Source organism: Geotrypetes seraphini, chromosome 3 (assembly GCF_902459505.1).
Source record: "Geotrypetes seraphini chromosome 3, aGeoSer1.1, whole genome shotgun sequence".
Lineage (NCBI taxonomy): Eukaryota > Metazoa > Chordata > Amphibia > Gymnophiona > Dermophiidae > Geotrypetes > Geotrypetes seraphini.
Genome location: NC_047086.1, coordinates 159730246 through 159744671, shown reverse-complemented (window position 1 = coordinate 159744671; position 14426 = coordinate 159730246). Strand labels below are relative to the sequence as shown.

Sequence of the window (14426 nt, the reverse complement as noted above, 5' to 3'; positions counted from 1 at the left end):
AAAGGGCAATTCTTTGTAGGTCTTCAACAGTGCTAATGCCAAAATAGTACCAACCCCCAATTCCTTGAATGAGCCCAGTCCTCAGAGAGGCAAGATGCAGCATTGTGACAGTCCCTGTGGGAGGTGCCTATACTTGGCCTCCCTCAGATCCTTCACTGTGTTCTCCAAGTCGTCAGTAAAGACCAGCTAACCTCTACAGGGCACCTTACTCAAACTCTCACACATTCATCATAGGGAGAGAGAACAGACTGTCCAAGAGGTTTGTACACCAGTACTTCCATCTGACTAGGACCATCTGTGACAGGGCCCTATGGAGGGAGGATAATTTAAGGGGGACATCTGGATTAATTCAAGGATAAGCTCCTTATCTATGTGCTTCACCTGGATCTTGGGCTGCAGTCACAGAGTCAATGAGCTGATTATGTTAATCACGCCTATACAACCACATTATAGGAGAGTCCTCCTCTTCCTTTGATGGGAGGTCTCTTCCCACAGGAAGCCCTCAATCTCCCTTCTTCTGGGCCCCATGAGTCCCCCAGAGGGGATGCTGACAGGAATAGGGCCTGACCAGAGTCAGAAATCTTTGCTGTGCTGCTTCAGCTGCTTGGAACCACTAAAACTAAGGAACCTTGTGCACTTAATATAAGGGCTTCCAAACTTGGGGGGTAAAAGGCCTGCCTCACACAATAGAAGCCAGTCATTTGGCCAATAGGACTGGCAGGGGACACATCTGCTCCTTTTCCCCCACCCCAGCATCACTTCTACCCTCAAACAATGCCACACCTTAGCAGTATAATGGTCACTGTTTCCACCTACATCAGAGAAACCATAGCTGGCAGTTAGGCCTGAGCAGGGGAGGGGGGGGGGGGGGGGGGAAATAGGCACAACTGCAATTTCCGTCCTGGAGTTCAGGAAGCAAGGGATCCAAGATCGTGGGAGCAGAAGGAACCAGAAAAACAGTAATGTTTGATTTCTCATGTCAGCTGCCATGAGCAACACAAAGAACCCTCCACACATCATCAGAGGGAGTCCCCCAGGTTTCTCTACAAGTAAGAATCCAATGTAATGTTTGTTGACAGAATATTAAAAAGATTACAATTCCAATTCGATGATGTGACATATAGTAAAACCCTCCAATCACTGCTTAAAATTAAGTTACAATACCAAGTGCAAATTACTACAAAATATGAAAGAATTTTGAGCCCTAATAACCCATATTGTAAAACACTGACATGCAGAGCAAGTATGAATAATTCAGAATATAGCAGTTGGAATTTAATTTTTAAAACCTTACAGTTAGTTAATAATAAACTACAAAAAATATATACTAGGGTCTTTTTTGGGTGGGAAAAGGTTAACATCTAACTCCTTCTGGGGAGATGACTTCTTTCTGTAGTCACAAAAACTAGCAAGGAAGATTACATTATAATTTTGACAAATTACTGTATAAAAATTCACACTACTAAATACTACTAATGGATTAACAATCTTCAGCATTCTCCCAGTTTGCGTGTTTCTTTAACAGAGGATGTCGTTATGCTTAGATACTGCATTTTACAAAGCTAGCATAAACCAGTACTTCATACTGTAAGCGTAAGAGACATCCCCTCCCCCCTAAAACACACAGAAGCAAACAGACATACTCCAAAACACTAGCCTCATTACAATAATTCATGCTATTGGTGGTCTACATAGATGTGCTGACTAATCCTGACATATTAAATCTCTAAATAGCACTTATTTCACTGACAGACTTAAATAACTTTCCTAAGCAAGTGTATCTTTACAGTAGCTTCAAAACAAATGTAGATTCATATTATTACAGCTAATGACAAGTTAATATATAAAAAGATCTTAACTACTACCAAGCTATGCATACCTTTTAGCCTTCTGGCATTTCCATTCTTTTGTTGTTCATCTTCCTCATTAATAGTAAATAAACCAAGAGGATTTGGCCTTGCATTTGTCTTCTTGAATCTCTCCTGCCGCACAGCAGTAGTTGAACCATGCATATTGCTTGCTATTTTTGTACAAAATTGTATATCTATATGTACATATATGATTCAGTGCCTCTTGTGAAGCAGCTATCATCAAAGCTGGTTTTCTCATCTGTGCATTTTCTAATACATCCCCTTTGGTTACAAAGCTGACAAATATCAGTGTCCACTTAGTAGCTGAGGGCCTGCAGGTCCCCCACCTTCAAGCAAACTCTAGAAAAGGCACATTGGTCTAGATCCATCTGTTTACCATCTGACTTGTTCACTCAGATCACGGCATACAGCTTCTCGTCCTCCCTGATGCAGCACCTTTTTCAACCTTCTTCTCGCTACTCCACACTAAAATATTCAGCATGCAGCACAAGAGGAGAAAATACGATACTCCGCAGTTCACAGTTGCCCTGACAACAGTGACATATCCTTATCAAAGAACACCGTCTCCTCAGCTGGAACTCACAGCCTGATGGAATTCTTCCACTTAAGTGCTTGCAAAAGGGTTACAGCATAAAAAGCCGAATCTACCTCATCAAAATGGGCTGTGCCTTCTTTCCTTCTCAGGGTGGCACAAGAGGGAAGTGATGCTTGCATAAGCTCATGCGAAGTAGGTGGAGGGAAGTCTAAATGGCTTCAGGCATAAGCTTGCATTCTGACAGCTGCTCAGCACATTACCATGGTTTAAGCTACCATGAATGTAAAAGTAGCTCAAAATGATAACATTTTTAGAAAACACTGATGGAAGGGAAAAAAAAATTCACTCATACCCAAGACTTCTGGAACAAGTCAAACAGTGACTTGAAAATGAAAATTATAGGCTCATTTTCAAAGCACTTATACAAAGTTCCATAGAAATCTGAGGTACTTTGTGTGTCTAAGTCAGGGGTGTCCAATGTCGGTCCTCGAGGGCGACACTTGTCTCATAAATGTAAAAGCTTTCCTGGATAAGGTTGACTAGTTGATAATTGAAGGTTGCTTCTTGTAAAACTGGAAATGCAATGGTAGAATATTAAAATATAACACAGCTTTAATATCTGGAGATTACCAGATATTTGTTTGTTTTTGCCTAAGCAAAACATTTAAGGAACTATATAGACTAAGGAGCTCATTTTCAAAACACTTAGACCAGGGGTGTCCAATGTCGATCCTCGAGGGCCGCAGTCCAGTCGGGTTTTCAGGATTTCCCTAATGAATATGCATTGAAAGCAGTGCATGCAAATAGATCTCATGCATATTCATTGGGGAAATCCTGAAAACCCGACTGGACTGCGGCCCTCGAGGATCGACATTGGACACCCCTGGTCTAAGTGTTTTGAAAATGAGCTCCTTAGTCTATATAGTTCCTTAAATGTTTTGCTTAGGCAAAAACAAACAAATATCTGGTAATCTCCAGATATTAAAGCTGTGTTATATTTTAATATTCTACCATTGCATTTCCAGTTTTACAAGAAGCAACCTTCAATTATCAACTAGTCAACCTTATCCAGGAAAGCTTTTACATTTATGAGACAAGTGTTAGTACTGGGACTCATGTCACAACACTTGCTTTCCAAGCAGGCCAAATGAACAACTGGCTGGGTAACATAATTACGCACTCCTTATCCTATCTAAGTTTTAGAAAACTAGTAAAAACAAACTTCCGATTTGTAAGCTAAGAACTCCTATTGCCCTATCTCTTTATACTCTGTCTGATTTGTAACCAAGATCTCTCTAACCCTCTCTGTACTCTGCTTACATGTATTGATGACTTTACATTGTGCCTATCTTCGCTGACTGTCCAGCTCCTCTTATTGTAAACCACCTCGAACTACTATGGCTTTGGCAGTATATAAGAATAAAGTTATTATTATTATTATTATTTAATAAAGCCTGCATGTTTTTTATCAATAGTTTTTGGATTCTGTGATTTCAGCTATTTTCCACCTTTCTCTTCTGTCATCAAGCATATCTGATTCCTGAGGGCTCCGGGGTGTGTAGTGTAAGTGCATAACAAAATTGCAGATTTGTATGATTCTCCCATAGAAGGGCTGCTTGACCTTTTGCAGTCTGTTTATACTCGGTCACAAGTAGCACTGTGCAAATTTCGAATGAGAAGTGAAACCAGAAACACAACTAAGAATGAGAAACTACCAAGCAAGCACTTACTTAACTCCTTTACAAGTTACTAATGAGCTTCCTGATTTTTCATCCATTAGGAAAAAGGTGGTGGGTAAAAAGTAGATATCTACTCTAAGGTAAAATTCTTTCTTACCTGATAATTTTCTTTCCCTTAGTCACTGCAGATGAATCCAGATGTATAGGTTAAGTCCATCCACCAGCAGGCAGAGATAGAGAACACCAGAATTGTGATCCATCACCTTGGATGGCATGCTCCTCGATTCTTCAGTATTTCATTAGCCAAGCAGAAAAGAGGAGCCACACCAGCTAAACCCCCCTCCTTACCATTACATTATAAGCCAGAATTATCTAGTGCAGAAAGCAAAGGAAAAGACACCTAGCACAGAAACAGATAGAAACCTACCAGAAGAAGAGCAGAGCTCTGGATTCATCTCCAGTGACTAAGGGAAAGAAAATGGTTGGGCAAGACATAATTTTACCCTCCCTGTCATCATCAGTAGATGAATCTAGATGCACAACAACTCTCCTGCACTGAGTCTGCCTGGATCAGCCAGTCATCCATGTATGGATACACCTCAATGCCTTCCTTGCATAAGAATGCTGCTACCAACATCATGAATGAATCGTGAATGTCCTGGTACCTGTAGACATGCTGAAGGGCAATGCCCTGAATTGGAAGTGCTGGCCCACCACCACAAACCAGAGAAAGCAATGATGGGGAGGCCAGACTGCAATATGCAAGTATACCTCCATTAGGTTTCCTTGAAGTGAGGAACTCCCTCGGCTGTACTGCCACAATTACCAACTGCAGAGTTTCCATCTGGAAATGCTGCATCCGCAAGAACTGATTGACCCGCTTGAGGTTGAGCATTGGGTGATAGGAACCTCCCTTTTTTGGCATGATGAAATAAATGGAGTACCTCCCTGTGCCAAGTTCTGACTGTGGCATTGGAGCTACCACTCCGATTTCTTACAAAGAACTGAGAGTGGCCAGAACTGCTTCCCATTTGGTGAGGAGCAGCATGGGGACTCCACAAAGGAATCTGCAATTGGGGAGGCAAATTCCAATTTGACATTTGATGAGAATGACATTGAGTACCCACTGGTCTGTAGTAACCCTGGTCCACTCCCTGAAAAACAGAGACAAACGTCTCCCGTCTGCAGGGAAGGAGGGGAGAGGACCTACTGCCCATCACTGGACAGGTTGTATACCGACAGGGGCATGAGATGACTGAGAGCCTGAATGTTTGTCTCCACGAAAGGACTGCTTTGGGTGGAACTTGGGCCACTGAAAGTGCTGAAATCTACCTAGGCAGTACTTCTTGGAATCTCATTACTTGGCTCGCGCCACAGCTTGCCCAGATTTTTAACCAGCTTTTCCAAATCTTCCCTGAAAAGGAGATTAACCTCTAAAGGGAAGCTTCACTAGTTGTTGCTTCAAAGCTGCGAAAGCCACAGGGAATGCCTAGATGTGACTGCCAAAGTCATCTGCTTAGCAGATGCACACACTAGATCATATAGGAAATAAACCAAATAGGCAAGTCCCAATTCCATGCTCAGGAAGGCAGGTGGCTGAGAGGATTCCACCTCTTCCAGGGAGTCTGCCGCTTGTTGGACCCTGTTCAAGCATGCCCGAGCAGCATGAGAACCACAGACTGCAGTGATAAGGCCACCACTTCATAAGACAGCTTCAGTGAAGACTCAAGCTTTCTGCCCTGCACATCCTTCAGGCCAATACCGCCCTCCACTGGGAAGGGAATCTTCTTGATGACCACCGCCACCAGCATGTCCACTTTAGGCCAGTTAAACTTCTCCAACTCTTCAGAAGAGAGGAGGTAAAGCCAGGTCATAGTTTTGGCAACCTTAAGGCCAGAGTCTGGTGTAACCCACTGTGCAGCAATTCATTCTTGCATCACTTTGTGCACTGGCAAGCCCTTGGAGGATCTCCAGGTGCCCACCATCTTGGGGTTCACTGCCATCGCAGAAGCCTCTGACAAGCTATTACTGAGAACTTCTAGTGCCTTATTAATCAATGAGGGCAACTCCTCTTTGTGAAAGACTCATACTGCTATAAAGTCATCTGAAAGGTCTTGAGGTAGCTCGCCTACCGTCAACTCTTCTAGAGGAGCAGCAGACACCGATGCGAGAGGTTTGGAGAGGAGGGAGAGGCCCCCATTGTCCCCTCCACCAGGTATATCCCCTGGACACCTAATCAGCCTAAACTCCCCAGGCTCAACCAAGGCAGAGAACCACAATGGAGACCTAAAGGCAGATCAATCCAGGAGCATGGGTAAAGCCATCATCTGCCTGCTGAAGAATCAAGGAGCATGCCATCTGAGGTGATGGATCACAGCTCTGGTGTTCTCTATCTCCACCTGTTATAATGCCCTTGAATTGTTCTATGGTATGGTTGCACCTCAAATACTATGTGCAGATCTGGTCGCCATATTTTTAAAAAAAAGATATCGTGGAATTAGAAAAGGTACAGAGAAGGGTGACAAAAATTATATAAGGGATGGGACAACTTCCCTATGAGGAAAGGCTAAAGCGGCTAGGTCTCTTCAGCTTGGAGACGAGACGGCTCAGGGGGGATATGATAGAGGTCTATAAAATAATGAGTTGCCTAGAAAGGGTGGATGTGAATTTGTTCACTCTTTCCAAAAATACAAAGACTAAGGGGCATGCGATGAAGCTACCAAGTAGTAGATTTAAAACAAACTGGAGAAAATATTTCTTCACACAACATGGAATTAAATTCTGGAATTCATTGCCAGAAAATGTGGTGAAATTAGTTTGCTTAGTGGAGTTTTAAAAAGGTTTGGATAATTTCCTAAAAGAAAAGTCCATAGGCCATTATTGAGATGGCTTGGGGAAATCTATTGCTTATTCCTAGGATAAGCAGTATAAAATCTGTTTTACTACTTGGGACCTGGGTTGGCCACAGTTGGAAACAAGATACCTGGCTTGATGGACCTTCGGTCTGTCCCAATTCTTATGTTCTTATGTGGATGAACTTAACCCATGGGTCTGGATTTGTCTGCTGCTGATGACAGGGAAAGAATTTAAACACGTTCCATATTTCACAGAGAATATGATTTTCTTTTAAAGGGGATTCACAGTTCTGCTTGGTTATTTCCAACACTTGCATTTTATATCATAGTTTCTGGATAAGTTTTATTGAAATGGTAAAACAATTTTTTCTACATTTTATTTAAAGCCAGGACTTTCTTAAACAACTATACATATACTAGTGTTTAAGCCCGTTACATTAATGGGTGCTAGAGTAGATGTCTGTCTATCTTTTTTTTTTCTTTGTCTCTCTCTTTCCTTGGACACTGTCTGTCTGTCTGTCATTCTTTCTGTCTGTGTCTCTCCCTGGCCCCCTGCCTGCCTGTATTTCTCTGTTGTGCCATGCCTGCCTAACTCTCTGTGACCCCCTTCCTATGTCCTTAGTGTCCCATCTTATGTCCTTAGTGCCCTCAATGCCTCTTTCCTATGTCCTTAGTGCCTTCAGTGCCACCTTCTTATGTCCTTAGTGTCCAATCCTATTTCCTAGTGCCCTCAGTGCCTCTTTCCTATGTCCTTAGTGCCCTCAGTGCCTCTTTCCTATGTCTTTAGTGCCCTCAGTGCTTCCTTCCTATGTCCTTAGTGCCCTCAGTGCCTCCTATGTGCTTAGTGCTCCCAGTGCCACTTCCTATGTCCTTAGTGCCCCCAGTGCCTCCTTCCTATGTCCTTAGTGCCCCTTTCTATGTCCTTAGTGCCCCCAGTGCCTCCTTCATATGATCCCCTCACTGCCTTCCAGACTTTGTCCCACCCCTACCCTCAAAGCCAGCCTGCCTGCCTCCGTCCCTCCCTCCCATCCCCCCCGTACAGTAGAAACTGGCATTTTTCTATCCCTCCCTCCCATCCCCCTGTGCAGTAGAACCCTTGAGCAGCATGTTTCCATCTCTCTCCACCCGCTACTACCGCCACCGTGCAGCTGACCCCACTGACCCTTCCATCCGATCGACAAATCTCCCGACTCCAACAGCATCCGCAGCACTCTAAACACGCTGCTTCATGACCTTCTACTGCCCGTGATTCCCTCTGCCGCGTCTCTGACGATGTCATCAGGGACGCAGCAGAGAAAATCAGGGCAGTAGAAGGCTGTGAAGCAGTGTATTTAGAGTGCTGCGGACGCTGCTGGAGCCGGGAGGTTTCTGGTCGTCTCGCGGTGGGAGGGTCAGATGGGAGGGTCAACGGGGGTTCGGGTGCAGCGGGGAGGGGTGCGCCGGGGGGGGCGATGATGACGAACAGCGGGCCTTATAGTGAGTCAGGGCGAGAGGGGAAAGTCACCGGCGTATTCCCTGCCGCTGTGTTCCAAAATGGAATATGGCCACGGAACAGAAAACACGGCTGCAGGGAACACGAAACCCTAATGCGTGCTTAGGGCTTTATTATATAGGATTGAGTATAATTAATGCTGGTCACTTTGTTAGCACTTAATTTTACCCTTCTCCTCCACTGCCAATTCCAGACTTTGTTCCTTTCATCTAGCTGCCCCCTATGCCTGGAATAAATTACCCGTGTTTGTCCATCAGGCCCCTTCCCTTGTTTAAAAGCAGACTGAATATCCACCTTTTTGATATAGCTTTCAATCCTTAACCCTACTCCTGTGCCCTCCAACCCAGCCAGCTGATTAACCGTTCCCCTTAACTGTATCCATGACATCCTGTTTGTCTTTGGGAAGCAGAGCTGAGATTGTGATGTCATAATGCCTCCTTCCACCAATAAGACACAATTTCATCAGTGATGTCACAATGGCTTGATTGTCCTGTACTCCCCTCTGCCCTCCAACCCAGCCAGCTGATTAACCGTTCCCCTTAACTGCATCTATGACATCCTGTTTGTCTGTCTTGGCTGTTTAGACTGTAAGCTCTTTCGAGCAGGGACTGTTTTTTTCTTCTTTGTGACTCTGTACAGCGCTGTGTGGGTCTGGTAGAGCTATACAGTAGAAATTATTAATAGTAGTAGTAGTAAAAGCATTTTGCAGCTGTTCAACCCACCTACCATAACGGCAGATAACTTTCCTTAATATGAACCATCCGTTTCAAAACTGCATATACTGAACCTGGAAATTTACCATCTCACAGGTGAAAACAACTGAAAAGTTTTACAAAATCCATGCATATGCAGGGTTTTCAGTAATTCATTAGAGGTATATTTTCAATTCCATCTTTACAGCCACACCCATATTGTCAGACAGTAACATTGTGTGTTCATATTTTTGAACATGCTAAGGCATTGCAGGATGACTAACAGACAGTAATACCTTAATTAATTAATAACAGACTTGTCAAAAGAGGGTCTTTCAAAAGAACTTTTTTCAATTATAGTTTGCCACTAGCACTAATGAAAAAACAGGCTTTAAGTAAAGCCTCTATACTGATGACTCCCAGATCTACTTCTCCACACCAGATATTCTCTACAGGAATTCAGGATCGAATCAAAGCCTGCCTGTCCGACATTGCCACTTGGATGTCTCGCCACCATCTAAAACTGAATATGGCTAAAACCGAACTCCATCCTAATCTTTCTGCCTAAACCCACCTCCCCTCTTCTGCCGTTCTCTATTTCTGGGGATAACACTCTTCCTCCCTGTCTTGTCAGCTTGCAATCTCCTCCCTCTCCTTCTCCGCTCAGACCCAACAAACCGCTAAAACCTATCGCTTCCTCCTCTATATTACCAAAATTCGACCTCTTCTTTCCGAACACACTACCAAAACCCTTATCCACGCTCTTATCACCTCTCGCTTAGACTACTCCAATATACTTCTACTACTGTTTATCACTTATATAGCGCTGAAAGGCATACGCAGCACTGTATATTTTGACATTTAACAGATGATCCCTGCTCAGAAGAGCTTACAATCTAACTTGGACAGATAGACATGACATATAGGGTTGGGGATGCAGAACCCAAGGTGAGAGAAGGTAGGAGTTGAAAGCACTTCTCTCAGGTTTTCCATCTTTCTCTCCTTCAATTTGTTCAAAATGCTGCTGCACAACTCAAACTCCATGAGAGCCACCACACTCACATCCTATAAAAAAAAGTCATCAATTCTAAGAAGAAAGCTAGTTCAGGGAGCAAGGAGTTACCCTGTGATTACTCTAATTTGCGCTTTTGGGCTGCGGGGTGTCTGTGTCCTGTTGTGCAGAATGATCAAGTTTCAAGTTTAATACAGAGATCATCATATCCAGGCTCTGAAAATAGGAAAGGCCATCCCAATGGGCTAGCCGCCCTTTTTGTTAGCTGAGAATGCAGGGGAGAGGTTAAGTTGGCCGCTTCCGCCTCTCTAGACCACGCAGTGTGACACATGGCGCACAAATGCTCTTAAAGCCCGAAATATGTGCAAATCTGGCATGAAACTGGGGTAGAAGAGCCCAAGGACTCCATCCCAACCAGTTTTGAGGAAGAAATTTGAGTTTTGGAAGAGCAGGAAGCTTTTGAAAGAAAAAGATTGCTAAAATCCAAGATGGCTACCAGCAAGATTTTCATGACTAAAATCGCTAAAATAATAAACTTCCCGAGGTTTAAAACTGGCAATTTTAGGATTTTTTAGGAGGGGGAACATATAGGCACACGTAGAAACCCTTAAAAATGTAATTTGCAAACATTCCCCGATTTGCCTCACATAACAGCCTTGATCACTGATCACTGTGACCTGTACTGGCAAAGTGCTGCAGCCTGCCTCAGTTCTTTACAGTAGCTGGAAATGAGAAAAGTCATTGCTTCATGCTGGAAGTTGTGTCTTGATCTTTGGGCTGCCAGCCAGACATGACTTTGGACCATATCCCCAACCTCACAGAGGGGGGAAGGTGAAAAAAAAGCAGCCGACACCCTGCGAGACAACGCTGAGCCTCCTGAAGAGCCTGCGCTCAAATCCCTGCTAAGTAGTAGGTAAGGTACGGCAAGAAGAGATGGGCCTAGCTCTAAAACTACTTGTGTAGGCTAGCTAGCAGGTACCACCAGGGATTGGCCTGTCAGCTGCAGACCACAGTCTGCTTCTTTTCCATACAGGCAGAGTTGACACTGAAGATAGAAAGCTCAGAGCACTAAAAATGCCGAATAAAATAAAATTAAAAAACGGAGAGAGAACAGAACAAAAAACACTTCTTCCAACATGTATGCAGAAGGGAAAAACTGCAGGTGGCACTAGAGCTCCCAGTGAAGTGGGAGAAAAAAATCCAGAGTGGATTCCTTCTGCATATGGCTAACGGTCATGGGAAGATAACCCTTTGTCCAGAATGACACACCTATTGCACCGGAATATTAATTATTGGGTTTTAAACTGTGTTGAGAGTTTTTCTAAAGTAATTATTTAATTATTGAGATTTAATCTGTGCCGACTGTTATCTGTTTATCTATAGTATAACTGCTCTGTTTTTCTACCCTAGACCCCCTGGCCCCCCTGGAAAAACAAAACAAAAAGCTTTTCCTCCTTTTACTGCCTAACTTTTACCCATATATTAGAGGGGAAAGTCTCTTCAAACTGACTCTTGTCTTTCATTATGCTATCTTTCATACTGCTGGCAAGGTTTATTTTACATTGCCAGACCTAGACTAGAAAGTAGTTATAAGGTTTAATGTGCAGTTGAGACTATAGCACAGATACTGCTAGCTGAATTTATTGGGGATATTTGAAATTAAAAAGGGGGAGAATATGTAGGTTCCAGTAGAATTTGTATTACATTATCTCAATTGCTAGCCCCTCCTAAAGAACTGTTGATAGGGAACTTGATGACTCATTGGGAGGAAGGAAAAATTATGTTCTTACCTGTTAATTTTCTTTCCCTTAGACGCAGCAGATGAATCCAGAGACCAATGGGATAGCTCACATCTACCAGCAGGCGGAGATAGAGAAACTGATTAACAGGTGGTCCTATTGGCTGGCACTCCTCCTGTCTCATCAGTATAGCTCCTTGCCCAAGCACACTTAACCAGCAATAGGCATAGCATGTAAAAAACTTATTTCCCATAACACATCTCAAAATGCAATAATACAGAAAACAACCTGCCATAATAACAAACTGCGAAAGTTGCAAAAGAAAAAAACGAGAGACAATATCCAGAAAGGGTGGGGCTCTGTATTCATCTGCTGCGTCTAAGGGAAAGAAAATTAACAGGTAAGAACATAATTTTTCCTTCCCTAGCAACAGCAGCAGATGAATCTAGAGACCAATGGGATGTAGCAAAGCAATCCTCAATCTGGGTGGGAAGCAAACGCCGCCTCCGCAACAACCGAAGCACAAAATGCCCCTACCGTATGCGCCCCCACATCCAAGCAGAAATGCGGAGAGAAAGCACTCTCGGAAGACCAATTAGCCGCAAGACAAATCTCCTCCAAGGAAAAAACCTCTGGGCCGAGCCCAAGAAGTAGCCATCGCTCCAGCGGAATGGTCATGAAATTCTTTCGCCAACCGCTTCCCTGCCAGCAAGCAAGCATAAAGAATGTCCTCCTGGACCCATTGAGCGATGGAGGCTTCGGACGCCGCCAAACGTTTGAGGCATCCCTTGAAGAATACAAAAAGGAGATATAAACAACTAAAAGTCGTTAGAAACCGAGCTCACAGAGAACGCTACGTACATATCAAAAAATGCAGTGAATAAAAGCACTGCTCCCAATTTCTCCTCCCAGGAAGAAGGAAGGAAAAGCGAGCATGACATAAAAGAAAGGATGACACCCCTCTAAAAAGAAATAATGGTACCATCCGAACTGATACCCCATATTTCGGAAATCAGAAATAGGAATCCCTGTTGCACAAGGCCTGCAACATAGAAAACTGCAGAGCTGAAGCATGGCCACAAGAAACCCCATGTTCAACGGTACAGCCCTTTAGAGTCCCAAAAGACAAGGATGAAATGAAGCCTTCGGTAAACTGAGAAGAAGTACGTGAAGATTGTACTCCAAACCGTGCTTTCTAAGAGGCGCATGAATATACCGCACTCTGTTTAGGACCTGAACTACATGAAGCTGAGAAGTAAGCGAAGAGCAATATACCTAGCCCTTGTAACAAGCCAAGAATGGCACTAGAAGCTGAAGGGAATTGAACGCTAAGCCCTCGGCAATACACCTGTGCCAAAAAGGAACTCTGGAGTGGTTCAAACGTTAAGAAGCACCCAAGAAAGGAAAAACCTCCAAAAGGAAGCAGAAGCCACAGGAGAAGACGTCCGTAGCAAATGGATAAGAGAAGAAACAACCTGCTTCGCATAACCCTTACACGTCAGCCAAGATTTTTCAAAAAAACTAGGTCGTAATACTAAAGTAGTACAAATATCCATGTTGAACGGACCCTAGGCGAGCAAAGCCGGAGATACTAGGAAACTTCTTAGTCCGGCTGTCGAAAGACTCATCAAATCCGCAAAGTAAGGTTGGCGCCGCCAATCCAGAGATTCTACAAATACTGTTCCCGGAAAGCGAGCTCGAGGTGGCAAATCCAAACCATCATCAGCCAGCGGAAAACACTGAAAAAGAGAAGGCAGAAGCAAGAAAGGAGCCATGCAGCTACCCCCTCTAACTCCCACTCCCTGGGCCCGCCGAAGAAGCTAGGAAGCTTAGAATTGAGAGACGAGGCCATGAGGTCTAGGTCAAACAAATCTCACGTCCATAAAACGAGCTAGAACGCTGAGCCACAAATCTCAATATCCAGGATGCAGAAGATTACACTATTACTAACATGCACACTTTCCAGAGCGTACACAGCGCTGTACACTGTCACATACAAGAAATGGGCCATGCTCAGATTCCGCGGAGAGAAAGTCTACCCAAACTCTTATCCTGATCCATAAAAGGATCTGCCAACAGAAGACGAAGATGAGAGTCCACCCATTGAAGCAGAACAACTTCACCTGCCAATGAGTACAACACCTACTGCCCAAGCAGTAGAGAAATACCCCCATCCTAATACTGACCAAAAGGACCCTTAGCGGCAATCCGGAAGAATGATCTGAAGCTCCAGAAAGGTAGCCTGACCCTGCTCAAGAGCAGAAGAATGAACAAGTACTGAGTCGCCTCTGAAGACCAGACTCCAGGAGCTGAGGATGGAAGCCACGGAGCCCCCCAACCCGACAGCCCGGGATGGTCGGTGGTCATGAGATAGTCCAGCAAAGACCGAGGCATGCCTTGAAAAGAGAAATCGCGCTGAGCCACCAAATCATACAGAGTGATGCAGGAGGAGCATACCAAATAATTGGTGCCCTGAGATACCGGGAACCACCGGAACAAAAGTGACTGCTGTAGCGTAAGAAGGGGAAAGCAAGCCGAAGTCCCCAGTGGA

The 14426-nt window shown here is 44.1% G+C and overlaps 1 protein-coding gene across 7 annotated transcripts in view; it reads right to left on the bottom strand.

The window, feature by feature from the left end:
- The window catches only part of MAP7 (microtubule associated protein 7), a 243559-nt gene that overhangs the window by 183901 nt on the left and 45232 nt on the right, over positions 1-14426 (bottom strand). Inside the window, exon 1 of one of the 7 annotated variants that reach the window (XM_033937506.1) lies at positions 1880-2051. The exons of 3 other annotated variants lie outside the window; for them this stretch is intronic. In XM_033937506.1, coding sequence (XP_033793397.1) covers positions 1880-2012 — 133 coding nt within the window. In that variant the 5' untranslated portion in view covers positions 2013-2051. Of the gene's footprint in view, positions 1-1879; positions 2052-14426 lie in introns of those variants that run through there. 3 more of the 7 variants (XM_033937505.1, XM_033937508.1, XM_033937507.1) reach the window with 3 other exon arrangements.